The sequence below is a fragment of the Perognathus longimembris genome, chromosome 5 (genome assembly GCF_023159225.1).
Source record: "Perognathus longimembris pacificus isolate PPM17 chromosome 5, ASM2315922v1, whole genome shotgun sequence".
Taxonomy (NCBI): domain Eukaryota; kingdom Metazoa; phylum Chordata; class Mammalia; order Rodentia; family Heteromyidae; genus Perognathus; species Perognathus longimembris.
Window position 1 is genome coordinate 40,892,258 of NC_063165.1, and position 27,842 is coordinate 40,920,099.

Genomic DNA, 27,842 nt, shown 5'->3' on the forward strand with positions numbered 1-27,842 from the left:
TAAGGGATGGTTTGAATTTCAGAAATAAAAAGTGAAAAGCTTTCAACCAAGTGACTGGTATTGTGCTATATAATTAAAATGAAGACTGGTTCTGCCATTTTAGTTAATATCTCCTGTTCTCTCTAGACCTTCATTTCCTTGCTTATAAAAAGAAAAGGAAAGCATTCTAGGTATCCATAAAAATAACATCAACCTTCGAATTCTGTGGCTATATATCCATAATTCTGATGGAACAGAATTCAACTAGAATGCTAAGATATGCAGGGATAAGTACCAAAGAGTCCAGTTGTCCCAGTTCCTCTTCCTTCTTGGCAGCATTTATTCTCATGTGCTCAGGAATCTTGTAGTCTGGGGCTGTTTTCAGATTGAAATCTCCCATGCATGTTTGGGCTTCTTTGATGGCTTGAACATCTTTGGGATCTTCATAGTCATCATCAGGTTTACTCTTGTATCTATCAGAAAAATAGACAACCAAGACACAAATATAATAATAAATCCTAACTTATCTATCTTAATAAAGCTACATTCTAGAATTCAATCAGGAAATGCTTTCATTATATCACTTTATTCTGGAAGACCAAACCAGTTTTTTTTTTAATTACTGAATATTTTTGAAGCAAATTAATGACTATCCCAGACACAATAATATATGAATATGTTATTATACTCATATCACTAGATTACTGTAACTCACAGTATTAAAGAATAAAAGAATCACCTCAGTGAGGGTCGGGAGAGGGAAAACTGGGAGAAATTGAGGGAGGGGTGACACTGTTCAAAAAGAAATACACTGATAACTTGACTTATATAACTATAACCTCTCTGTATATCACCTTTACAATAATTTTTAAAAGAATTACCTCAGTATACTTATTAAGAGCATTTCAACATACATATATATTATATAATGTCTTTGAATATAAGGTATATATTTCAAATATAAAATATTTTTTCAATATATACAAAATTTGCAAAGATAAAATTTGGGGCTCACATATTAAAAGGATAAGGAGTGGGCTGGGGATATGGCCTAGTGGCAAGAGTGCTTGCCTCGTATACCTGAGGCCCTGGGTTCAATTCCCCAGCACCACATATACAGAAAATGGCCACAAGTGGTGCTGTGGCTCAAGTGGCAGAGTGCTAGCCTTGAGCAAAAAGAAGCCAGGGACAGTGCTCAGGCCCTGAGTTCAAGCCCAGGACTGGCCAAAAAAAAAAAAAAAGGATAAGGATTTAGGTTAAAACCAAACTTACAGTTCATCCCATTCTTTCCTTCTTTGGAGAATCTTTAGTTGGGCCTTTTCAGCTTTTTGTATAAGTTTCCTTGTTTTCTCAATTTGATTTTCTATCATAATCTCACTTAGAGTTCTAGGTCGAAGTTTCTTCCCTTTTTCTATAAGTGATTCTTCTTCTTGTATGCTAATACTCCCACCTGAACAAAGAATCATTATTATTTCCAAGCTGACCACCAATGGCTCACATCTGTAATCCTAGCTACGCAGATCTGAGGATGGTGGTTCAAAGCCATCCCATGTAGAGAAGTCCATGGGACTCTTATCTCCAATAAACTACTCAAAAAAAGCCAGAAACTGTGCTGTGGCTCAAGTGGTAGAGCGCTAGCCTTGAGCACAGAATGGCTCAAGACAGAGCTCAAGCCCTGAGTTCAAGCTCCAACACTAGGGAAAAAAAAAAAAAAACTATTTCCAGTGTTTTTGAGGCAGATAAAGATACTTCAACAATTATTTTAACTTGCTGTGTAAAAATGATCCACAGAATACAATTAATTTTTACTGAAACAAGTATCATAAATTCAGTCCCTCAAACCCAAATGCTCCCTGACTTACAATTGGGTTATATTCTGAGAAACTTATTAGCAATGGAAAACTGTTAAATCTAAGGCACATTTAACACACATAGCCTACAGAGCATTATTAATTAGTGGAGCCTGCTTTAAACATGCTCAGAATATTTAACATCAGCCCACAGTTGAACAAAATCAGTACAAAATGTGTTTTAAAATAAAGTATTGAATGTCTCATGTAATATTAAAATTGGACAGTGAAAAATAGAATCATCATATAAGTGTACTTTTAAATAATTTTTTAGCTCTGTAGCTAAAAGATTGCTAACTGGACCTTCATTAAGGTGGATGCTAGGGAGCTGGGAATATGGCCTATTGGTAAAGTACTTGCCTTGTATACATGAAGCCCTGGGTTCAATTCCTCTGTACCACATTTATAGAAAAAGCCAGAAGTGCTGATGTGGCTCAAGTGATAGAGTGCTAGCTTTGAGCAAAAAAAGAAGCCAGGGACAGTGCTCAGGCCCTGAGTTCAAGCCCCAGGACTGGCAAAAAACAAAACAAAACAAAAAAAAAAAGGTGAATGCTACCTCTCCTGTAGAATGCCAAAATAAAAAATATCTAAATTTTAAGTATTGCTCTGAAGGATCTTATTTAAAAATCAGTAGTATAAAACAGATATATGAAGTAATTAGAGAAGAAAATCAATGATGATGGGTTACTGACAGGTATCAGAAAGCTGAGGAAGACTATTTGCAATACTAAGGGAAGGAAGAGAAAGCAATGAATCCTATTTATAACTAGAGGAGGCACATACCAACTTATGTGGTCGTTGGCCAATTAAAAAACTATTTGGTTGGGCTGGGGATATAGCCTAGTGGCAAGAGTGCCTGCCTCGGATACACGAGGCCCTAGGTTCGATTCCCCAGCACCACATATACAGAAAACGGCCAGAAGCGGCGCTGTGGCTCAAGTGGCAGAGTGCTAGCCTTGATCGGGAAGAAGCCAGGGACAGTGCTCAGGCCCTGAGTCCAAGGCCCAGGACTGGCCAAAAAAAAAAAAAAAAACTATTTGGAAGCATATAATTAAATACATAACTGGTATATTATTGACTTGCCAGGTGTTAGTGGCTTATGCCTGTAATCCTAGCAACTCAGGAGGCTGAGATCTGAGAATCATGGTATGAAGCCTGCCTGAGCAGGAAAGTCCATGGGACTCTTATCTCCAGTTAACCACCAAAAAGCCAGAAGTAGAGTGGCTCAAGTGGTACAGTGCTACCTTTGAGCACAAAATAGCTCAGGGACAGTACCCAGGCCCTGAGTTCAAGTCTTTGGGCTGGTGTACACAAAAATATTGACTCTGTTAAGTCACTAGTATCTCATGGGGAATTACTCTTCATGTTCAAGCTACATAAAGATATACTTTAGATATACATAGAATAAATAATAGTAGAAGATAGTTATATGGTCTATAAGTTGTCACCTAATATTTCATATCTCAAATACATTGAAGTATAGAAAAAATTTTGTTAAGGCACAGGTGGCCATGCGAAAGCTTCTTAACAAACTATCATTTGATTTGGATCCTCAAGAACTAGTAGAATTAAAATAGGCCAGGCACACAGTAATGGTACACACCTACAATCCCAGAAACTTAGGAGGCAGAGATAGGGAGCATCCTGGTTTGAGACAAACTGAAGTAAAAAGCTAGTGAGACCTGCCCCCTCCCCACATCAGCCAACAAGCTGGGCAGTGTGGTATGCACCTTTCATCCCAGTTACGCAGGAGGTGTAAATAGGAATATCACAGTCTAGCCTGGATTGGCCTGGGCAAATATGTGAGACTCCTCTACCTGAAAAGTAACTAAAGCACAAAAGACTGACTGACAAGTAGAGTAAGCATGTGGCCCTGAGTTTCAACATTACTATCTCCAAAAGTCATATGTAAAAGAGTAAGCTTCAGAATGGAGAGAGGTCTTCAGTACAGCAGCCTGGCCACAGAAGAATCAGAAATAATTAGGGAGCACAAAGCTGAACAATGGTCTACACAGGTAAGCTGAGCAGTATGCAAAGCTACTATCAGAAACAGAGATTCTTTCTTTTTTGCCAGTCCTGGGCCTTGAACTCAGGGCCTGAGCATTGTCTGTGGCTTCTTTTTACTCACTGTACCACTCAAGGCTACCACAGTTCCACTTTTGGCTTTTTCTGTGGTACTGAGGAATCAAACTCAGGGCTTCATGCATGCTAGGCAAGCACTCTACCACTATGCCACATTCCCAGCCCCAGAAACAGAGATTCTGAGAAGATTGTAGAAGAGTTAAAATAGCCACGATAATGGTTTTACAATTTATCCTAGATGCAGAAAGGAGACATTAAAGACTTCTCAATGAACAAGAGGAATAAGAGTTAATGTTACTAATGTTAATATATCATGGGCAGCAGCGGCCTAGATTTGGCAAGCTAGGGCACCCTTTATTCATTCTTTTTTTTTTTTTTTTTTTTGCCAGTTCTGGGGCTTGGACTTAGGGACTGAGCACTGTTCCTGGCTTCTTTTTGCTCAAGGCTAGCACTCTGCCACTTCTAGCTAGCACTCAGCATCACTTCTGGCCGTTTTCTATATATGTGGTGCTGGGGAATCGAACCCAGGGCTTCATGTATATGAGGAGGCAAGCACTCTTGCTAATAAGCTTCCCAGCTCCCTTTATTCATTCTTGACTGAGCCCTTCAACAAACTCAGAATTCTTAGCTACCTTGCAGACAGTATCCTCCCCCACCCAAAAAGACCCCACAGATTGCTAGGATTAAAGACCACATTCCCACACACGTACTCTGAGCTTATAATTCTGTTCAAAGCATATGTTCTTGAAAAATAGTCTGAAATGCAATGTTTTAGGTTTATATTAGGTGTGAAAACTATGAATGTGGAAAAATACACTGTCTAAAAACTATCCATTTGGAAAAATTCTAGATTGGAGATGTTTTGGAAGTAAAAGTTAAGAAAATCACAGCATCTTCTATTTTAACCCCGTCAGCCATGTGACCATGATGGATTTTTGTTAGCAACCTGCATCATATAAGAAAGCAGGAATGGAGTATTTGTTGGAAAGAACTATAGCATCTCATTCTCAACAGTGACACACAACACTATTTCTCTTGATTATCTGTCTCCTGTCAGGTTATTATGAAAGAAAGGGGACAATAAATTGATATTTTGCCACTATAGAATATGCAATGCTTCTTTACACAAAAAGACAATTTGACTTCATTACTTAAGTAATATTTAATCCTTTTGTAATTTAGGGTACCTGCATCTTTCTGACTATCCTTTTTTCCAGCTCCTTCCTTTTCAAACCTCTCAAATTTGCTTTGTCTTCTTTCTGCAAGACTTGATCGCTTTAATTTGTAATACTTAGAGGGCTTCACCAGCCTATAGGAAGTTATCTTATGATCACTTTGTATGGCATGAACTACAATAGTGTCATTTTCCAGAGGATCACGAAATCTAAAAAAAAATAAAAACAAATATTTTCAATAGCCACTATTTAATTATTCTACATGACTGTTAAATACTAAGATCACACATATTAAAATTACAAATAATGCCATTGCGCATGATAGACTTTGACTATGTATATACAATCAGGATTGTATTTGATTACATTTGATTAAAAAGCAAATAGAAATTCTAGTGATATACTAAGTAGCTCACCATTCACCAAAACAATACCACCACTTTGCTAATACATGTAAAAATGGAAATTTACAGGCCAGTTGATGTTTAACATAAATAGATCATATCAAAATCTGAGGAAATATGAATTTTCCTCCCTATGTGTTATACATAATGTCTGACAAACGAGAGAAAGGAGAGGGTTGTGGGGGGTAGTGAATATGTTCATATCTACACCTTTAATTTTAGAATTTAAATATATGTATATATACAGTCACGCATACAAACATACATGTAATTATTCTTAGCTTGTTGTCTTAATATTTTCACATTCCTTTTAATTCTATTTAATCTCTTAAAACCATTTATTTCTTTTTAAGTTTCTTCATAGCAAATATTCTTGTATCTCTAATATTCCCTTTGCCTTTTATCCATTGGAGTTTTACTCCTTGCTTGTAGGTTATATTAAGGATATGGATAACATGAACTGATCAAACTAAAATTAAAACCTTTCCATGGTTAAACTATAAGCAAAGTTTAAGAAAAATGAGAGAATATGACAAAGCATTACACCATGTATACAAAAAGACAATTGCCTATAATACAAACTTGGAGACTAAAACTAAAATTAGGGGGGCTAAAACAAATCAAAGAAAATCTGCACCCTCAGAAGAATAGATATAAATAAATTATACAGAAATACCAACTTTACTAATAAAAAAAGGGATGCAAATCATTAAACCAGGAGTTACCATGTTCAGCCTATTGGTTTGGTTAAAGTGAGAACTATGGCACAATTTTATCCCTTTACCAATTTATACCATATAGCTAGATAATGACTATGTCCTTCTATATGGCCTCTGCTGCCACGCTCTAGTGGATGGAGAGTGTGTGTACCAGCGAAGAGAAGCAGAGAGTAAAGACAGAGTTTGAGAGCTGGCAGAAGGAGAGGAAGGGATTTTTCATGGCAAGAAGAAGGATGGGCATGTTGTTCTAGAACTGAGAACACTTGTTTTGTTCTTCAGATAGCATCTGGAGAGATGGAAAGGCCTCAGAATGATGACTAGAGGTCTATTTGATCCAGGGCATGGGGTCTTCTAACCTTTCCAGTGATGCTCTAAGAGATCCACAGAATCAAAGAAGAGAAAGGAAAGGTAGGTACAGTACATCTTAGTAGGAATAAGACCAACTTTCCTGTCTTATTGGAAGACTAGAGATTGTGGGTTAAGACTCATACTTCACACACACACACACACACACACACACACACACACACCCTACATATATATGTATAGGTATGTATGTATGTATGCATGCATGCATGCATGCATGTATGTATGTGTATATATGCCTTTAAACAATATTATGACAAATTCAAACTGGCTGCTATGTTGAACAGTCCTTCTTAGAGGAACTTCTTATCTACTTTAATCTCTTACAAGATTGCAATTTAGTTACAATTTAGGAATTCAAATAATAACCAGGATCAAATATTCTAGGACTTTATTAGGTAATTCACAGGGCAAAGTATCAGGCAGAGGATAGCTGTATAATATGCAAGAACCCTGAAGATCCATGGCAAGCTTCCCTCAGTCTTTAACTTAATAATGATCAGCAAGCATTACAATTCATCTAGCTGAGGCTGAGGAAAAGAACTACCAACATGGAGCACACAGAATAATCCCAAACCCCATACAAGATGGAATAGTTTGCTTTCCCAGAAATCTTATTCTTCAAGGGACGGAGGGTGAAATAAGCAAAAGAGTATTAAGAGAAAAAATTAGCCTTAGACCAAAGATTTTCCTGATCCCATCTAACAGATTAAAAGCAAACCTCAAAAAAGTATTTCAAAGCAACTTAATTTTTAATATCTGATAAGTATTTAAAAGTATGAAAAATATCTAGCATCTACAATGTAAGATTCACAATGTCTGCCATTAACCAAAATTTTCCAGGCAAGCAAAAAAAAAAAGCAGAAGAAGCTGGTACAAATGAACAGACATACTTTAGCCACCAGAAAACAGACACAGAAACAACACCAGTGAGATAACTTAAAGTCTTAGCAGGAATTTTGTAAAAATTGACAGGCTTTCGTAACGTAAAAACACATAGCAATTAAGTAATTTCGGAGATAAAGAACAGAACTGAAAGGCTTAAATATTAGATGTCAATCTGTTATAATCAAGAGAAGATATATCTTGAAGGTAGAATTCTATGTCACTTCAGGACTTGCTCATAGGCTGGCAGCAGAGGCAAGGAAGGAAGCCTTATGGGAGAGATGCAGGCAGGTGTACTCAGATTTACATTTTAATGAGAGCCCCTTAAGTATATGCTTCTGGTTATATCATATGATATGCAAATTCAATGGAAACATTTCTTCACAATATTTTAGTAGGGTACATCAGATAATGAGCTCTCTTCAAAATTGCTTAGCATACACTGCTGTTTAAGGTGTGATTTAAAAGTGAGCACTAAGGAATGAAGTATTTTAATGATAATTCTGCTAACACTTCTGTTTAAAGACCTGTTGCCATTTTTGTTTTCAGTAAAAGGAAGGTAAGATTACAATTTCTTTTCTAGCAGACTGAATTGGTGGAGTATATTTTTGTGTGTCAAAACATTCATGTAGCTTTAGAATTTTTTTTTACTTTATTGTTAAAGTGGTGTACAGAGGGGTTTCAGTTTCATAGGTAAGGCAGTGAGTACATTTTTCCTTTTGGGGGGTTAAGTTATTACACATATTTCACAATATACATTTTGACATTCACAATGATGAAAATTGTCGTTCTACTCTACATAAGCTTATGAAGTCTATGATCTTTAACAATACAGACACTTTCTCCATTTCGGGTGATATGTACTTTATGTTTCTTTTGTTTAGCAACATCCGTTCCCTCCTTCACTCATTCCTTCCTTCCCAATCCCACCCATGAGATGCTTGATTCCCTTTCCTCAGTGTCCAATGTAGCAATAGTCCCCTCTGCTATATTATTGTTGTTATTGTTACTATTCTCACACACTTTCCACTCATTCTGTGTCCTCTTTGCTTTTTACTGTTTTGGTATCTTAAGACCTGTTTACTTTGCTTGATGTCTTTGCATTTGAATTCTCACACTCACATATCAGGGAGACCATATGCTGTTTGTGTGTCTGTTCTTGGCTTATCTTACTCGGCATGACTTGTTCTAGTTCCATCCATTTTCCAGTGAATGTCATTATTTTGTCATTTCTGGTGGCAGTGTAAAATTCCATTGTATATAGGTACCACAGTTTTTTTAATCCATTCATCTGTAGTGGGGTTTCTGGGTGGTTTCCATATCGTGGTTATTGTGAATAGTACAGCAATGAACATGGAGGTGCAGGTGTCCTTGTAATATCCTGGTTGATATTGTTCAGGATAGATGCTGAGGCATGGTATGGCTGGGTTGTAGGGTATTTTTATGTTTAGATTTTTGAGGAAACTCCAGACTTCTTTCCAGAGTGGTTGTACTAGTTTGCATTCCCACCATAGCTTTAGGATTTCGAGTTGGTAAATATTCATAATATTTGGAAATACATGACACACATCATGTGATCCCAAACCTAGAAAGGTTTGGTAAAAGGTTTGGTATGTACATATGCAGGATCTAGAAGACCCAATCTGCTATGGCCATAAGACTTTGGTCTTTGTTTCTTATGTGTTTATTTCTGTAATGCACATGTTAACGTGGAAAAAAAAAGGTTATTTTTCTGGGCACCAGTGGCTCATGCCTGTGAGCTTGTTAACAACTTTATTCAGACCTAAGTTTTCACACACACTAACTAGCAGAACATACTGATCTTACCGCCTTTGTAGCTTCTTTAGGCCAAGGTCATATTTCTCTTTATCCCAAGCTAATTCCCTTTCCACTTGTTGGATTTTGTGAGCTGTGTTTTTGTTAATGTCAGCACGAATTTTGGAATCAATATCAAAATCCTATAGATAAACAGATTTATAAAATCATTCTTTATATTATATCATGTTCAACCTCTGCTCCAATGTGGTTACAGATTCCCAGTTTTGTCTTCTATTACATCTGCATCATAACTCTCTTCCACATATCATAAACTCTCTCCTCAAAAGAGAAATAATATACTTTTGATTTTACTTCTATAACATAAAGAAAAAGTTGCATAACATATGGGGAAATGATCCACAATAATGCAAATAAAGTTATACACTTAAAAGGTTTTTTTTCCCCACAACAGCAGTAATAAAAGCTAACAATATTTGGATAGTATGTGAAGTTTAAAAAGCACTTTCAACATCCCAAAGAAATTACTATTGCAAAGCCAGTTGGGCACAGAGTAGAATTCATGGCAGCTGGTCATTAGCAGAGACCCCCCTCCCATGTGACCAGACCACAGGGAAGATGGTGTCTTTGAAGTCTTCTTGACATTACTAAATCTTTCTTGAATATCTTTTTTTGAAGGGGTCTCTTTTCTACCAATGTTTCTTACCTTTACTTCTGAAAAAATATTAAAGCCTGAATTCACACTAAATTCCATGTAGTCATTATTCTCAACAGAGGTATTTGTATATATTTCCTGTAAGTCACCATAGGATTTGTTTTAGTGGTTGTTTACCTTAAATTTTTGTCATTAGTACTCTGGAATTATCAACCTTTTTCTCAGAATAGTAGTATAAAGGTTTTTTTTTTTTAACCATTGTAAGTTAGTATAACCAACATAGTAAGTTAACTATTGTGACTTCACAACCCATTTTTCATATAAAATTGAAAAAGTACTTCCAGAATTGCAAAACTGAGTAACCCCATAGGTATACTTATAATTACAACCTCTGGCTTTTTATTTGATTAGACACATGATAGAAAGTATTTTTGTTTAGGGAAAAGTTCAAAATAATAAGAAAAAAATAACTAATCATAAGTAGATTTATATAGGATTTACACTAAGTCCCAGAAGAAAAAAGTTAATCCTAAATTAGCTTAAACAATTTTGTTGTCACCAAAACTACTAAGCCATCTTTTAGAAACTTCTTGGTTAACTAAGTACTTCCTTCTCAAACATATCTAATGAGCTAAGAAATAAAGTACCAAGTCATACATGTACCTACCCAAACATGCATTTTTCTAGGTACAATAAGGCTTTACAAACATTCAAATCTGTATTTCGCTACCACAAATTAGTGAACCCATGGAACCTGTATTTCTCTGGATCTGACTTACTTCACTAATATTTTTTTCCAAGACTTCCCATTTCCTTGCAAATGGTACAAAGTTATTCTTTCTGATAGGTAAGTAGAAATCATTGTGTATATATAGCACATTTTATTGACCATTTGTCCATTTGAGATCATCTGAACTGATTCCAAATCTTGGCTATGGTAAATAGTGCTGCAATGGTTGTGCTAGTGGTTTTCCTGTAGCCTTCTTTATGCTCTATTGAGTAAATGCCCAGGAGTAAAGTTTCTGGGTCATAGGGAAGTTCTATGTTCAGTTTGTTAAGGAAAATCCATAGTGCTTTCTCGAGTGATTGAAAAGGCTTACATTCCCACCAGCTGTGTAACAGGGTTCCCTTTTGGCCATATCCCACCAGTATTTGTTACTGTTAATTTTCTTGATAATGGCCATTCTGACTGGGGTGAGGTGGAATCTCAGTTTCCCTCATTTGTGATAGCTAGAAAAGTAAACACACTGGGTTGTATGCAAGAAGTACAAATGAATTAACTGAAGTATAATACAGTAGACTCTATGGAACTCAAATAGTATAATTCTTTAGAAAGACTAAGTCAAAGCCAAATAAAACAAATACCAGGAAGGAGGGGGTTGGGCAATACCTGCAGGAGGGGGTTGGGCAAGGAGAAAGGAGTAGACAGTGAATGGGGGAAGGGAGTAGAATGTAGGAAAGAGTGCACTGTATATATCACAGAATTGAGAAAAACAAGAGAAGGATTAGGTAAAAGGGGAGTAAAAATGATGAAGGGATGACAAAGATCAAGTTGTTTTAGATCCATAGACTGCTTTGTTAAATGGGAAATAAGTTCAACACATATCCTAAAAATTAAGAAAAGTTAGGAAAGGAGTGAGTTGTGGGGGGGGGGGGGAAGGCAAGTGAGAACATTGAAAGGAGTGACATTGACCAAGATGGACTGTATTCATAAACTGCTCTATTGAATGGCAACTCTTTTGTACAACTACTTAAAGATAATAGGTATTATTTTTAATAAATATTCAAAAAATCGGTATTTATATTCCATTATCTTAAAAATGTAAAACCATTAACAACAAATGAATCCATAACATGCAAACTTGCTATATTCACTAGTCACCTTTATGTTATATAAAGAAGTCTAAAAGATATAAATCCCTTCCAAACCCAATTGTGTATTAAGTTTTACAAATAGTTGCGTTTTCCCAAACACACTGACCAGCCAGATAAAAGAAATCTTAAAGATGATTTCCAGTGTTCCTTTGGGTTGACCAAACAGTTATCTCAGAAATGGCATGCCAAACAGTAAAGTCAAATTTACTTAGACTTACTGTCCGTTTAAACTGCATATGTGCAGGCAATTCTTTATTCATTGCTAGTAGATTCAGAAATTTGTTCCTCAAAACTTTGATATTTTCTCTCTTAATTGCCTTTATTTCTTCCACTTCCTTCATTAACTTGTCATATTCTCGTTTCCTCCTGGCATTCTCAATGCTGAACACAGAAATTTTAAAATGTATCAGCACAGGATACAGAAGCAGCAGAAGAGAAAAACTAGCATTCAATAATTTGGAAATTCCTATTGCTTAGTCAACTTTTACCACATGTTAGTTTGTTTCGCAAACACAATCCTAAAGAGTATTAATCAAAACTTCCCATACCTGTATGCTTTGGGATCTTCAATATCTTCTGGAATTGGCTCTGCTTCTATTCCAAGCTGTAGAAAGGGTAGAATGTTAGCCCTTTAAAATTGCACCATATTACCCTCAAAATATCTAGGAAGAAGTAAATTGAAAGTTTTTTCACCAACTGCCAATGTATTTTTTTAATTTAAAGATTTTTTAATTACATTTTATTCACACGGTTATTTGTACACAGGCTTTCACTGTAATATTTACATATACACATACAAACTCACCCCCTCCACCTATCTCATTCTATTTCATTGTTTTCTTTTCATATATGCACATATATGACCTTCTCTTCCACCGTCTCTTCCATCTTCTCTAACAGATCCTATTTTACTTTCCTTCTTCTTAATATACATTAACAGCTCAAATGCATTTCACAGTGGCATTTTACATGTTCCATTTTATTACTTTTAGTATAGTTAACTTTCTAAATTGCTCCTATTTCCCTCTACTCACTGTTTGCCATTTTCTAACAGTTATAGGTCTTTTCTTTCTTCTTTGTGTATGTGTGTGTGCATGTGAGCATGCACACATGCAAGCAAGTGTGCACATGCACTGGTCCTGAGGCTTGAATTTAGGGCCTGAGTGCTATCTCGGAGCTTTTTTACTCAAGGCCAGTGCTTTGCCACTCAAGCCACAGCTCTACTTCTGGCATTTTGGTGAGTAATCAAGGATAAGAGTCTCATGGACTTTAGCGCCCAGGCTGACTTCAAAACTTAATCCTCAGATCTTAGACTTGTGAGTAGGTAGCATTACAGGCATGAGCCACTGGCACCTGGCTAGTTAAAGGTCTTAAAAGTCATTTCTCACAAAACAAATTAGGGAAAAAATTATAGTTGATCAAATTTATTTCTGTTTAACTTAAAGGGGTAGACAGAGAAACTATATTGCTATATTTGAACATAAATATTACCATAATTCTATCCTCAAAATGTCAATTATTCAGTCATGTAAACTATGAACATATGTGCTATTAGCAGAGAACACATGTATATTTAGATTATTGATTTCAAAATGCTGTTTTTTTAATAAGGAGGGAGAGATGGGGAGAATGGGAGAGAGGAAGGAGGGAGGGAAAGATGGAGAGAGGCAGAGGTGGGAAGGAGTGACAGAAGGAGGGAGGGAGGAAAGAAATGATTAGGAGCATGAGTCAAGAGTACTTGCTTAGCATGCAAAAGGCCCTGGGTTCAATTCCAGTACCTCAACAACAACAAAAATAATAATAAAAGAAGGAAGGAAAAAACCTGATAATGGCGGTAAATAAATGTACATTATTGGAATAGTGGAGTGGTTTGGTTTTTTTTTCTATCTAGTACATAAATTTTATAGAGCTTCTATTATTGATGATGTTCTTGCATCACCTTCCAGTGGTTGTACCTACACTATCTCTGTAATCTTATCTGAGTATATTGGAAACCGTGTATACTGGTATTAGAAGTAGGAAATTGAAAGGGAATACCAAAATTGACAGACACAGGGTAAAAAAAAGACAAACAACTACAAAAGCAATACTTGCAAAACTGTTTGGTGAAAGTGAACTGAACACCTCAGGGGGGGAAAAGGAAAGGGGGAGAGGGAGGAGGGTATAAGAGACAAGGTAACAAAGAGTACAAGAAATGTATCCAAAGTATGAAACTGTAACCTCTCTGTACATCAGTTTGATAATAAAAATTTGAAAAAAAATAAGTTTTATAGAGCAGGCTGGCACAAAGTAAAAAAATAAAATACATAATTTTCTTTTTGCTTACATATATACTTTTTCTAATTCCTTTTTGGGGGGTTAGATTCCTTTGAATATTGGTCCATGCTTAAAATTTTGCTATTAAAAAGTAAACTTTACCTATTCATGTTTTTTCCTATCTTCTTTGTGTCCTCATGTGAAGCATATACTAGTTAAATGGTAAATCAATGTGTTGTCAGGAATTTAAACTGTGGTATTCCTAATTTAATTTCTTATCATTTAAGAGTAATTCTAATTACTAAATGATTATTAAGTGACTTTGTCCATAGGCACTACTTTGACAATACAAAATTCCAGTTCTGTGGCAAGACAGAACTAAATAATTTGGGGATCTAAGACCTCAATCTTCATCACAAATCCAGTAATCTATTAGTGAACTTTTGATCAAGACTCACATAGTTGGATTAAAGTATTAAAATAATTAATATTTTCAGCCTCTTTCAAAGGCACATTTTGTAATGTGTATGCTATATTTGACTCTACAATGAGTAAGTGAAGAATGTTATAGATCTGAAAAATATCATACATTTTTAAAAAGTAAACTTTGACCTAGAAAAGAATTAAGTATATAGTACTTGCTTAGAAAGCTCAAATCCTTTAGTTCAAACCCTAATGCCAAAAAACAGAAAAGGATTGATACAGAAAATGTGACACACTATTTTTAAATTTGGGAAGTGGCATGCCTTTAATGATAAGAAGAATTGAATGCCATTCATATTTCATATAGAAGCAATAAAAAGTCAAATTATAATACTAATAGGAAGACTAGATTATAAGGTTGTATTATAGAATAGAGAAATTATAGATTGCATATGTGAGGCAAGTACTGTACCACTAGGCCATCTTCCCAGCCCCTAGATTGCATATTATAGTATAGATAAGGACCTACGATTCTACCATAAGGTTTAAGTGTTTAAATATTTTTCAAGCTTTAAAGAATATGAGCAATTTTATATCAGTACTTCAAAATAAAGTTTGCTTTTGCTATTGTTACTAAGTAATGATTTAGTAATTAATTGGTTACCTACCCTAGGAGATGGTACTTTGGCTCTGATTGTTTCCTGTAACTCCAATTCAGAAAAAATGTTGAAGACAAAGATGTTACTATCTGCCCCAATAGTCACCAAGAACCGGTCATCAAAGCTAGTGGCTATGCCTTTCACACATCCGTAATCATTGTCATGCATACTGAAGTGCCAGAAATTCTTCAACTTTTTCAGTGAAAAATCTCTCTGATTCAGGACATACACTCGAATTGCTCCATTTCTCATTCCACAAAACATCATAGTCTGGCTAATGCTATGAGACAAAAATAGAGTGCATTATTCTTTCTATGAGTCTGAAAACAATGTTAATTTTAAATGGACTGACAAATGACCAGATTTTTAATAACAAAGATGTGGTTATGAGCTGAATTATATACCACCAAAATTTGCATGTTTAAGCACTAGGCCCAACACCTCAGAATGAAAACATATTAAGATATAGGGCCTTTAAAGAGGTGATGAACATAAAACTAAGAACATTAGGACCAGTCTAACTGGTGTCCTTATAAACAGTTAAGATTAGGACACAGAGGAAACTACAGGATATATCAGTCACACGGGAAGGAGGAAAGATAAAAACACCACAAGGGAAAGACAAGTCTTCAAGAAATCAAACCTGTCAACACCTTGACTTTAAAACACTAGTCTTCAGACCATGAGAAAATAGTTTTCAGACCATGAGAAAACAGAAAAAAATTTCTGTTGTGTAAACCACCAAACATGTGGTATTTAGTGGCTGCCCTAGTAAACCAACACATACACATACCAAAAAAAAAAGTGTGGGGGGGGGGAGGGGGACAGTTTAGAGGTGCTGCTTAGCTACAGGGTGCTTGCCAGGTTTGTGTAAGGCCATGGATTTGATTCCTAGAAATCCAAAAGGAAAGGGGGGAGGCAGGCAGAGAGAAAGCCAATTTAAAAAGTAGAATTAGTCTACTTGGTCTCCAGAAGAATGACTGGCACATATGCTCAGTTCTCAAGTTTTAAGGAGCTAATGATTCAATGTATAACTTCTTCAGAATCCTAACCCTTTGTGGTCTCACTAACAGAAGGTAAATCCACACAAACTTCTGTGGTAAACAGAAATTTGGACAGACTATTGAATGGGAAGAGTTAAATGTAACTTTGGACAACCTTTGATTCCATTTATTCAATTTATTTAATGAAATATAGTTTGTGTGACCCTTTATTTGAATAGATCTTTAAACAATCCCCATGATACATAAAACATAAGACACAAATGAGACATAATTTTCTTTGTAGAGGTTTTTGAAATTCTGTTCACCTGAATGTGACAGCTTGGATGGGATTATCTTCTGCATCATCCAGAATACGATAATCAAAAGGTTCGTCTTTCTGTGTTTTGAAATCACTATTTTTGTCATATGGAGGAAATTCACAGTGATATAGAAAACCAGAATCATAGCCACCCTGGAAAAAATAAATAACATAAAATGCAGTTCTTGAACATAACACAAACGATTGCATGAGAAGTTCTCAATTTGTCATTTGAAAACACAAAATAGATGTTTTAAAAACATGTAATTGTATCTGATGGCCATTATTATAAATTTTGTTATTACTGCAAATTACCTCCATTGTTCATTTACATGCAACCATATGACAGTTACTTTAAAATGATTCATTCCCACCTAGAAATCAATGTAAGAGAGATTTCACCTTTGACTACTTAATGAATTCCTCCTTATTTCTTCAAGCGTTTGTTTGTTGTTGTTTTTCCTGAGTCCATGATATTTAATAATACATTTGGCAGATCATTGTTTTAGCAGCTAGTTTTCAGCCAGGGGTAAGGTTAAGATCTATTAATTTCCCAGAAAGTGCCATTTATTAAAAATCTATCTGTGTAGAGATCATTTGGAAGAATTACATTGGTCTAGCTCTAACTTGCTTGCTTTCTCTATATGGCCAAAGTCTTTTTTTTTTTTTTTTTAGTGAGGCTTGAACTCAGGGCCTGGGAGCTGTACCTGGGATCTCTTTTGCTCAAAGATAGTGCTCTACCACTTTGAGCCACAGCTCCACTTCAAGTTTTTGAGTGGTTAGTTAGAGAGAAGAGTCTCATGGACTCAATGTCCTTGAAAAGTTGCAAGGCAACACCATTATAACAATGGGTAAAGTAGACAAAGCATGGATAGTTCCCTAGAGAGTATTAGATTTAAGAGAAAAGACAAGGAAATTCCATTTAATTGCTTTTGTTTCCATGTGAAGTGTGAAATGAGGTTCAATGGAGAGTAAGGAGAGTATGAGAAAGTGAAAAATGTTTTTCAGGGGAAAATGGTAATTTGGAAAGCAAACATGGTTGGGCAGTAGAATTGGCTTGAAGTATGAGTTGTAATTTTACCACTATGGTTGGGACTTCAATATAAGACTAGATTTCCTACAATTCTGCTTGACTGCAGGTTCAACATGAGTAAATCAAGAAGAGTTAACAGTGCCTTTTTGAACTATGCATAAATCTTTTTTTTTTCCCTAGTCCTGGGGCTTGAACTCAGGGCCTAAGCATTGTCCCTGGCTTCTTTTTTTTTTTTTTTCCCCTCAAGGCTAGCATTCTACCACTTGAGCCACAGCACCACTTCTGGTTTTTTCTATATATGTGGTGCAGAGGAATTGAACCCAGGGTTTCATGTATGTGAGGCAAGCACTCTCCTACCAAGTCATATTCCCACCCCTATGCATAAATCTTGTTGCATCTGTTTAATTAATGGCTAACAACATAAACTCTATTCCCAGCCTGTCTGAGGCTATATGCTAGGTTCTACCTTGTATGACCTTGAATAGGTTACTTAATTGCTTCATGCTTTGACTTATCTAAATGCAAAATATAAATTATTTGATAGGTTGGATATAGTGCTCACTGAAATTAAATCACTGAAAATGGTGGTCAGTATAGAATAAATAAGTTGTCATATTTAGCAAATGAAAATACTGGATATCTAATTAAATATGAATTTCAAGATAAAAAATAACTTTTGTATAAATTTGTCCTATACAATGGCCTAATATCCAAAATATATACAGATCTTAAAAAAAACTAAACCCTCAGCCAGGTACTGGTGTTATCCTAGCTACTAGGGAGGCTGAGATATGAGGATCATGGTTCAAGCCAGTCTAGACAGGAAAGTTCATGAAACTAATATCTCCAATTAACCACCAGAAAACTGGAAGTAGAGCTGTAGCTCAAAGAGGTAGAGCACTAGCCTTGAGCAAGAAGAGCTCAGAGACAGCTCCCAGTCCTCGGTTCAAGCCCCCCAACTGACAAAAACAACAACAACAACAATAATAACATCTAACTAAACCCTTAAAGAATCAACAAACCTATTAGTAAATAGGCTAGTGAGCTAAATAGAGACTTCTCAGAAGGAAAAACGGCCAACAGACACATGAAGAAATTCTCAACATTGCTCACGACAAAAGGACTGCAAATTCAAAATTACACTGAAATTCCACCTCACCCCAGTTAGAAAGGCCATTATTAAGAATACACATAGATGTTGGTGAAGATGAGGGCATAAAGTCATTAAATCACTTTGGAAAACAGTATGAAGGTTCATTAAAAATTGAAACATAGAACTTCCCTATGATCCAGCAATCCTACTCATGAGCATTTATCGAAAAGATTACAAACTAGGATAAAGTAAAGCAACATGTACAACCATGTTCATTGTAGCATTATTCACCAAGGTATGAAATCAGCCTAGATGCCTTTCAGTGGACGAATGGATCAAGAAAATGTGATGTGTATGTATATTTGTAATGTATGTATATATAAATGTGTGTATGTATTACTCATCCATTAGAAAAAATGATATTGTATCATTTGCTAAGAAATGGATGGACTTGAAAAAAAGTATGGTAAGTGAAATAAGTCAAGCCCAGAGAGACAATGGTTACATTTTTCCTCTTATATGTAGCAGCTAGAATAACATGAAAGTAAATACTTTGTGAGGGATTCAAGTGTACACAAATGTATTAACAGAAATATGGAAGGTTTGGGCAAGAACCCAACAGTGCAATTCCTTGGAAAGCCTACATCAAAGGCCAACAAAGTCAACACCAGGAAACAGGGTGGGGTGAAGCAGAGGCAGGTGGAAGAATGAAGAGAAGGGAGGTGGAGATGCACTAAAATTTAAAGAAAATGAAATTAAGAAAAGTGAGGGAAGGAGGTGTTGGGAGAGAAGAATGAGAATGTTCAAAGGGGTGATATTAACCTAGACACACTGTATTCATAAACTGCTTTGTTGAATGGCAATGCTCCTTTAGTTATCTGCTTATATATTTTTTAAGTATGTCCCATAATAACACTTCTTTGGTCACCTTATGAGTAAACACTAAATAGCTTTCTTAAACAAAATTTTCACCAATGTTTTCAAGACACTAAAAATGAAATTTCATTGAATTAAAGTAGTTGTTTCGGTGCCTCCTTACTTCAAATGAAAAAACTTCCTAAAAATGAGAACCATGTCTTAAGAATCTCTTTATCCCTAGAAAGCTACACAATATTCATTGTTTCATAAAATATAGATGACATACAGGGTTATCAGGACTAATAAATTAAGTCTAACACTACCTTCTATTCTTGCTGCTTGCATCTTCAAAGTTGCTACAAATTATCTATTTCTAAGAAACATGGTAGAGGGAGGAGTCAATCTTCCTTACTCCCTATAGCAATGACTTTTGGCTTATTTAATACCCTTGGCTAGTAAAATCTGAGTCCAGTTAGAAATAAGTAAAGGTCATTCACATATAATTATGAGTCAGATTTTTGTATTCATACACATCTAAGTATAGAATTGAAAGTTATGTTTATGATTGAAATCTTGCTTTGCAATAAGTTGAGAAAATATATCATGACAAGTCTAGAAAATACATAAATGGAAAAGGTATTCCCATACATTGTAGCACTCTCAAATGTTTATCTTCTTCTTCTTTATTTTCCCCTTCTTTCCTAATTTTTCCAAGCCCCAATTTTGTTCACAGTAGAAAAGAGACCATTTGAACACATTCATATTCTTAGATTTCCCTAAGCCACATTGTGGTTGAAGATAATGAGATGTAAGCAGAAGTACCACAAAAACTATTCTTTTCAAAACTGAAAAACACAGCTGGAAAATCTGTTCCTTTACCCTTCTGTCCTTGATCCTTCTCCTCTTTGACCTTCCTGGAATAGGTCATAGAAGACAATAGGTATGATAAGTAGACATATGAAGGAGATATTAAAATGGTATAAAAACAACTGCAACTTACTTTCATCAAAATGTTTAACTTTAACAGTAGTTAAGCAATAAAGTCTTAACAATATAAGTAAGAATGTGATGAAAAATTATGACTAAAAATTAGACTGGAATGTGATTGAGGTAAAATGATTGTATTATTGCTCACCAGTGAAACCCAGAACTTCCCTGGCTCAGAGTAAAAGCCACAGAGAATGGGAGAGGGAAATGTTGGAATAAAAATTGCAGGTAATGGTTCCTCTTCCACTATTTCTTCCTCCTCCTGTTCCTGGAGTTCTCTTGCTTCATTTTCTCCTAAGTCTTCAATTAGCATCCTCATCTTTTCTTCCTTTTCTTTTTCCTTCTGCTCCTTTAGTTTCTGTCTCCTTTCAATTTCCAGTGACCTCTTTTTAAAAGAAACATAATATATATATACATATATATATATATATATATAAACTGTAACATTCATTTGCACTATTGAGTATGACAAGTGCAGCACAAAGAAGTTGGGGTCCAAAAACTCTCACAGCTCTGATTTAACATATCATACCATTTATAAATAATTACTATTTGGGGGAATATATTTTATCAATAAAATTCAAATCATTGGGATAAATAATTTGTTTTACCCTTATGAGTAACAGTTTTGTAGAAATTATTTTGTCATTCTTTTTTTTTTTTTTTTTTTTTTGGCCAGTCCTGGGGCTTGGACTCAGGGCCTGAGCACTGTCCCTGGTATTTTGTCATTCTTCCCTCTCTCAGGGCCTATGGCTGCCAATACAGCAGCTAAGTGATTGTGCAATCCTGAGGAAAGTTGCCACCACCTTTAGTAAAACTATAACTTAGACCTTCATTGTCTATCCCCTAAGTGTCCATTATAAAAGTCACCAACACTGGTATCCTTCCCTCCCATCTTTTTACCTGTTCCTCTTTTTATACTTTTAGAATTATCTCTCAGATTTAAATAGCATATTTAATCTCTTTCCATTCCTCCATCCACATTTTCTATCCCTTTCTCTGTCCAACCCTAATTTTTTTTTTTGGTTTCTACTTTGATTTTAGTATCTATTTATTACTGTCTCCTACTGAATTAGAATCTCCGTCAGGTAAGGACCTGCTTTACTCTTCATTGTATATTCCCAGTACTTTATTCTGGATATCTTATGTTCTAGCAAAAGAAAAATATCAGAAGATAATACGTCAAGAATACCCCATACCAGAATCTTGGATTTGATGCTTGAAAAATGGAAACATTTTATGCATAATCCATGGATTTCATAGGAGACAATATCATGATCTGGCTCTTCCTTAATAGTTGGAAAAGGAGTTTCAAGGACATATCCATTCTCACAGAAAATCAGCAAAGTACTTTGGGGCTGAAAGAAAGAAAGAAAAGAGTGAAATTTTTACACAAGTTCAAAAAATTATAAACCAGAAAAAACTATAACTGGCATGCACAGTAGCCATTTTTTAAAGCTGCTTAATTCCTAACTGTAGTTATTGGCAGTAAGACATTGTTAATTATTATTTTATCATTAGTAAAACTAATTACCAATTACATAATGATTAATTAGTAAGATAATCATCAAAATTAGAGCTAGATTTGGTTTCTCTATAGATGCCATAACACAATTCTAGAGCCAAATATGTGGCTGTGAAATCTGTTAGCCCCAAGGTCAAAAGATTATTGTTAGAAATGCAGTGGTGGACAACACATTTAGTCCTACTCTCCCCTACCAGCCTCCATCTGCCTAAGTTCATTTAAATGTGAATGCTCCCAAGGTCTTTGTCCTCTTACCTCTTGTCCTCATTTTTTTCATAAGTGTTCTTGGGAAACATCTTACAGCCTTGATTACCTCTTACATGCAAATAGATTCTAAATTATGCATTTGACGATACATGGGAAATCATGCATTTGATGATACATGGGAAATTCCCATGATATTTGATATTTACTTGACTCATAATTTGAAATGCTATTCATTCTGTTATTTCATTATGATTATTTGTTATGTACCTATTATATATATACTCCGCAGTTTGTTACACGCTAAAGAGAAAATTGTAATAAAAACAAATCTAGACAAGTAGACCATTATGAAACTTACCTGCAGAGGGAACATCCTATCCCATAGCAATTCAATATAGATCAGTATAAATTACAGTTGCAAAAGCCTTGCCAAGGTACCACAGAACCAAAATACTTCCTGGGAAGGTAGATCTGGGCTTGAAGGTGACAGGTGAATAAAATATTATCACATAATGGAATCAGGGAAAGGTTTTCAAAGTGTGCTGCATAAAGAAAACACTATGTACAATGTCCACTGGCACATTCAGGCTCATAAGAAAACTACAGACTTGGATCATATCCTCTAGGGGGAAAAACAGAGAGAGAGTGAGATAAGAGATTGGTACAGAGCACTAAGGAAATAGTACACAATAACTAGGAGAAGATGAATGAGAAGAAACTGCAGATGTAACAAAGAGGAGTTGATGATTAAAGCCAAAGGGCAAAGCTATTTCAAAGAGAAAGGTAAATCAACAGGGGTGAAATAATGTTAAGGGATCAAGAAAGATATGAAATAAATACCAATTGGGAATCTATGATGTCTTTATAAGAGCTGATGTGTGGGATGATAAAACTAGAACACTGAGAAGAGCATGTAGTTGAGTAATTTATAAAGAAATGAAGTCTTTGAGAATAGTCAATCCTTTTGACTGAGAAGATAGGGCAGTGGCTGGAAAATATATCTAAGTCAGAGATGCTTGAACATACTTAAGTACTGATAGAAATTACCCAATGACCATATAAGGTTAAAGTGATATGACAGAAAAGAGAGATACATAACACAAAGTATTGGGAAAAAAAATCAAGAAGGAAAAGGATTCAAAGGCCTAGCGTGAGAATTGCTGACAACTGGAAAGGGAAACAGCTCTTCAACTGAGAAATAAAGAAGAGGTAGTCCTGAGTGGTTGGGATTATAAGTATGTATCACTACACCTGGCTTAAGCAGTTGACTCTTAAGTCTGAGTTCCTACAAATTGTTATGGACTGACTTTGCCCCTCTCCCAAAAACAAGAGGTAGAAGCTTAATGCTTTCAGAAAGAGTATGAGGTCAGATGAGCTTGAAGGGGCTAATCTATTGCTTAGATTAATTTACTTTGACAACAGTAATTGTCAAAGAATACTAGAAATAAAAATGCTGAAAGATGGCACTGCTTAAAATAATTTTTAATTATACTCTTTTTTAAATCTTGTGTTTCTGTTTTTAATTTTTTAACTTTTTTGTTTTCAAATAATCCAAAGGAGGTTGAAAGGATAGTCTGAATAAGTATTATGTGCCTTTCACCAAATTTGTATTATTAATTGCACCTTACACAACTATACCAAAACCAGGAAATTAACATTAGCTCCAACTGCTAGGCAAGAAGCAATGACAGATTAGCAACAAAGCAAAGGTGAATTGAGAGAAAAGGAAAAGGAAAGAGACAAATGCAAGGAACTGTGCTCAGATCTTAGAGTTGAACATATGATCCTTAAGAGACTGACTGATTGGTCCAAGTGAAAACATTCTGGGATATTGTGTATCTGATCCGAAGTCAGATGCTTGAGGCGAAGCCTAATATAACTCTAAGACAGAATGGTGGCCAACTAATACGTATAGAAAAGAGGTGGTGAGAACAGTTTAGAGCTCCCAAGTAATGCTCAATGAATGGAGCCATCTACATTTTCTACCTTCATGATCCCTGGAGGAACAAAGAATATGGCTAATAACCCTACCTGTGGTTCTCTAGCTACCTCACTATAAAGTAACCAAGATGTAATCTTGAGGACCAAGACGAATGACTTACCTGAAATATTGTGGACCACATTAACTGGCAAACAGGCCCAGGAGTATTAATATAACCAATTGGCTTATAATTCTTTTCCACTTCAAAGAAAAAGACAGTCTGATCTTTACTCTAAGAAAAAACAAAAGAGAAAGACACGTTCATCCAATGTTTGCTATTATCAAATCTAATCCATTGGGCATATAAAAGGATTTAATGGCATATGTGTATCCACTTTATACTTATACATACTAATAATATATATTTATTAATTTGAAAGAATTCTTAGTTCAGTTATTTGCTATATCTTATCCACATGTCCCAGTATACAGTTCTGAAAATGTGATAACTATACACATATAAAATTAAGTCACAAAAATCCCATAATGCATATTCTCGATATCTTAATAAATGAATTTACACTGATTTTCTGCATTAATCACAGTTGTGTTTTGGTTATTTGCTTGCTTGCTTGGTTTGTTTTGTTTTATTGGAGGATCAAAGGCCTCATGTGTTCTAAGCACTACCACTGAGCAGAAATTCTATCACTGAGCTATCCACAGCCTGTGGAAGTATTATTTAAAAATATACCCAGAAGAGGGAGGGACTGGAAGAGAGAGAGGGAACAGAAAACTCATTACTTGACTCATGCCATTGTAATTCCTCTGTACATCACCTCTATAATAGCAGTAAAGTAAATTAATTAAAAAAGAATATACCATTGCTGTAAAATACTAACTGTAAATAGTATATCCAGCATAATTCCAAGTTTAAAATTTATAATCATTTAAAACAAACATTAGCATGTTCAAGAATGTCTTAAGATGTTATATATAAAACTACATTGAATGAATGTGAATACAGAAAAAGCAGAATATGAAGCTTATTTCAGTAAAAGAGACCGAATTAAATAGGTAGACTAAAAAGGCAAGGTTAACTATGAAATTCCAATTGGAAATGAGAGGAAAATCCTTGGCTTACCCCTGTGGCTAGAATTTCTCCATCACGGTCATATGCTAAAGTAGTGACTTCAGCGGTGTGGGGTTTGAAAACATGTCTCAAAGTCATTTCCGCATCCACAATTTTCTTCCGTCCTGCGAAAACTGTGACCCCTTTTGGGTCATAAAGTTCAAGAATCCGAACAACCCCATCTTCAAATCCTACGCTAATTTGTGATCCACTGAAGCTTATCTTGGGGGAGGGGGGGAATTAAATACACAGGAACTGAATTTAGTTGATAGATAAATTTGTACTACACCACAAATAATTCTATTTTTAAAATCTACACTTAGGTCATTTTACACTGTGGCTGGCCTTTGCAACTCTCTGTACGACATTATGGGACTCTCCATTAATGCTAGGCCATTACTAATGACCACAAGAAGGGTCAACAGTGGCAGTTCAAACATTCGGTGAACAAACATTAGCACAGTGTTTGTTTACCACGTTAGGCACCAGCATAATAATACATATCATGAGGCCTGGAGTTGATGTCCTAGTACTGGCACATGCACCTGGGTACACAAACAAAAAGGAGGAACAAGAAGAGGGGAGGAGAGAAGGATAGGGGAGGAGGTGGAAAAAGAAGAGAGGGGAAGGAGGAAGAAGAAGAGGAAGGGGAGAGAGAAGGAGAGGGGAGAAGAGGCAGGGCTGACAGGAAGGGGAGAGGAATAGAAGGGGGGAAATGAGAGAGGAGAGGGAGTGGGAATGGGAGAGGAAGGAGGACAGGGAGGGAAATAATAAGGAAAAGAAAAATCATGGCTGAAAACTATTTGCCCAAAGATGAGGTTTGTAAAGTCTCTGCCTCACAAATCTGAGTGATGTTTGTGCTGCGCTACCACTTCTCACAGTCAAGTTTGGTGGAAGTTGTATTTTGACTTCGGAGGCCAGATTATAAAAAGGCCACCAGTTTGTGCCTTATTAGTTGGAACATTAGCTCCTGGAATCAGAAGTGTGCAACAACTCTGGGATTAATATTCCTGTGTATCCAAGAGTTGGGCACCAGTTGGTCATGCTTATAATCCTAGTTACTAAAGAGACAAAGACCTGGAGGATCTTAGGTGGAAGCCAGCTTGGACAGAAATGTACTGGAGATTCCCTCTCCAATTAAGCAGCAAAATCCTAGACCGAAGGCATGATTCAAGTGGTAGAGTACCAGCCAGGAGGGAGGCAAGGAAGTTGAGTGAAAGTACAAGTTCCTGAGTTTAAAACCAGGTACTAGCAAAAAAAAAAAAAAGTAGTTAAAAAGAACACAACCAGAAAAAGACTGGATAAATATTTATTTAAATGGGAGTTGTTAGGAAAAGGACAACTTTTTATATTCTAAGTTACACAGATTTTAAATGTTCAGAAAAATAAATCTACTTCTTAGAATTCATTCAGGGGATATCATTAAGGATGCAAGAAATATTTCAATTATGATGATATGCATAGTAGAACTTTTGTAATAAATTAAAAAAACTGGAAAACAGGGAACCTTTTGAATAAATGATGAAAAATTTACTTCACAGAAAAAAAAACAAAAACACTCCTGTGTGTCACAACTCAGTCTAGCCTTCAAGTTATCCAACCCAGGTGCTAGCCTTGTGAGCAGAGGTCTGTGGAATATTCCAGGCCCCACTCAAGATTTCCCAGGTGAGCCCTCAGACAATCAAGCAAAGACAATTCATCTCTGCTGTTGGCTCTCCTAATTCCCAATCCAAAGAATGTGTAAGCAAAATCAAATAAGTTGTCTTTAGTATAGCTTATTACATAGCAGTAGATAACTGGGACTTTCTAGCCTTGCCTAATTTATTCCAATGGCTGTTATCATTATCCAATATAATGTATTTTAGCCATTAGTCTGGTTTGTGATCTGTTTCTATTTCCTTCCCACTAATGTGTGTGATCCATGATGACAAGTGCTTTTATCTTTTTATTAACTTCTATAATAGCTCCCCTATGACCCAGCAGCCCCACTTTTGGGCATCTACCCAAAAGACCACAAACAAGAACACACTAAAGCCACCAGCACAACAATGTTCATTGCAGCACAATTTGTCATAGCTAAAATATGGAACCAACCCAGATGCCCCTCAGTAGACGAATGGATCAGGAAAATGTGGTACATATACACAATGGAATTGTATGCCTCTATCAGAAAGAATGGCATTGCCCCATTTGTAAGGAAATGGAAGGACTTGGAAAAAATTATAATAAGTGAAGGGAGCCAGACCCAAAGAAACATGGACTCTACAGTCTCCCTCATAGGGAATAATTAGCACAGGTTTAGGCTAGTCACAGCAGAGGATCACAAGAGCCCAATAGCTATACCCTTATGAACACATAAGATGATGCTAAATGAAATGAACTCCATATTATGGAAACGATTGTTATATCACTGTTGTAACTACTTTCAATGTGCTATGTGTAACTGTAGCTTCTATTATTGATGATCTTCTTGTATCCCCTTCCTGTGGTTGTACCTGCACTATCATTGTACCTTATCTGAGTACATTGGAAACCGTATATACTGGTATTAGAACTAGGAAACTGAAAGGGAATACCAAAATTGAGAGACACGGGGTAAAAAAGACAAATGACTACAAAAGCAATACTTGCAAAACTGTTTGGTATAAATGAACTGAACAACTCATGGCAGGGGAGGGAAAGG

The 27,842-nt window shown here is 35.8% G+C and overlaps 1 protein-coding gene across 1 annotated transcript in view; it reads right to left on the bottom strand.

The window, feature by feature from the left end:
* Cfap44 (cilia and flagella associated protein 44) overlaps window positions 1-27,842 on the bottom strand; it is a 64,660-nt gene that overhangs the window by 18,201 nt on the left and 18,617 nt on the right. Inside the window, exons 13-24 of the mRNA XM_048345820.1 lie at window positions 25,172-25,381; window positions 24,212-24,322; window positions 21,577-21,735; window positions 20,526-20,762; window positions 16,414-16,559; window positions 15,114-15,384; window positions 12,315-12,370; window positions 11,985-12,147; window positions 9,288-9,418; window positions 5,099-5,295; window positions 1,252-1,429; window positions 275-452 (exon numbers count right to left, since the gene is read on the bottom strand). Coding sequence (XP_048201777.1) covers window positions 275-452; window positions 1,252-1,429; window positions 5,099-5,295; window positions 9,288-9,418; window positions 11,985-12,147; window positions 12,315-12,370; window positions 15,114-15,384; window positions 16,414-16,559; window positions 20,526-20,762; window positions 21,577-21,735; window positions 24,212-24,322; window positions 25,172-25,381 — 2,037 coding nt within the window. The remainder of the gene's footprint in view (window positions 1-274; window positions 453-1,251; window positions 1,430-5,098; window positions 5,296-9,287; window positions 9,419-11,984; window positions 12,148-12,314; window positions 12,371-15,113; window positions 15,385-16,413; window positions 16,560-20,525; window positions 20,763-21,576; window positions 21,736-24,211; window positions 24,323-25,171; window positions 25,382-27,842) is intronic.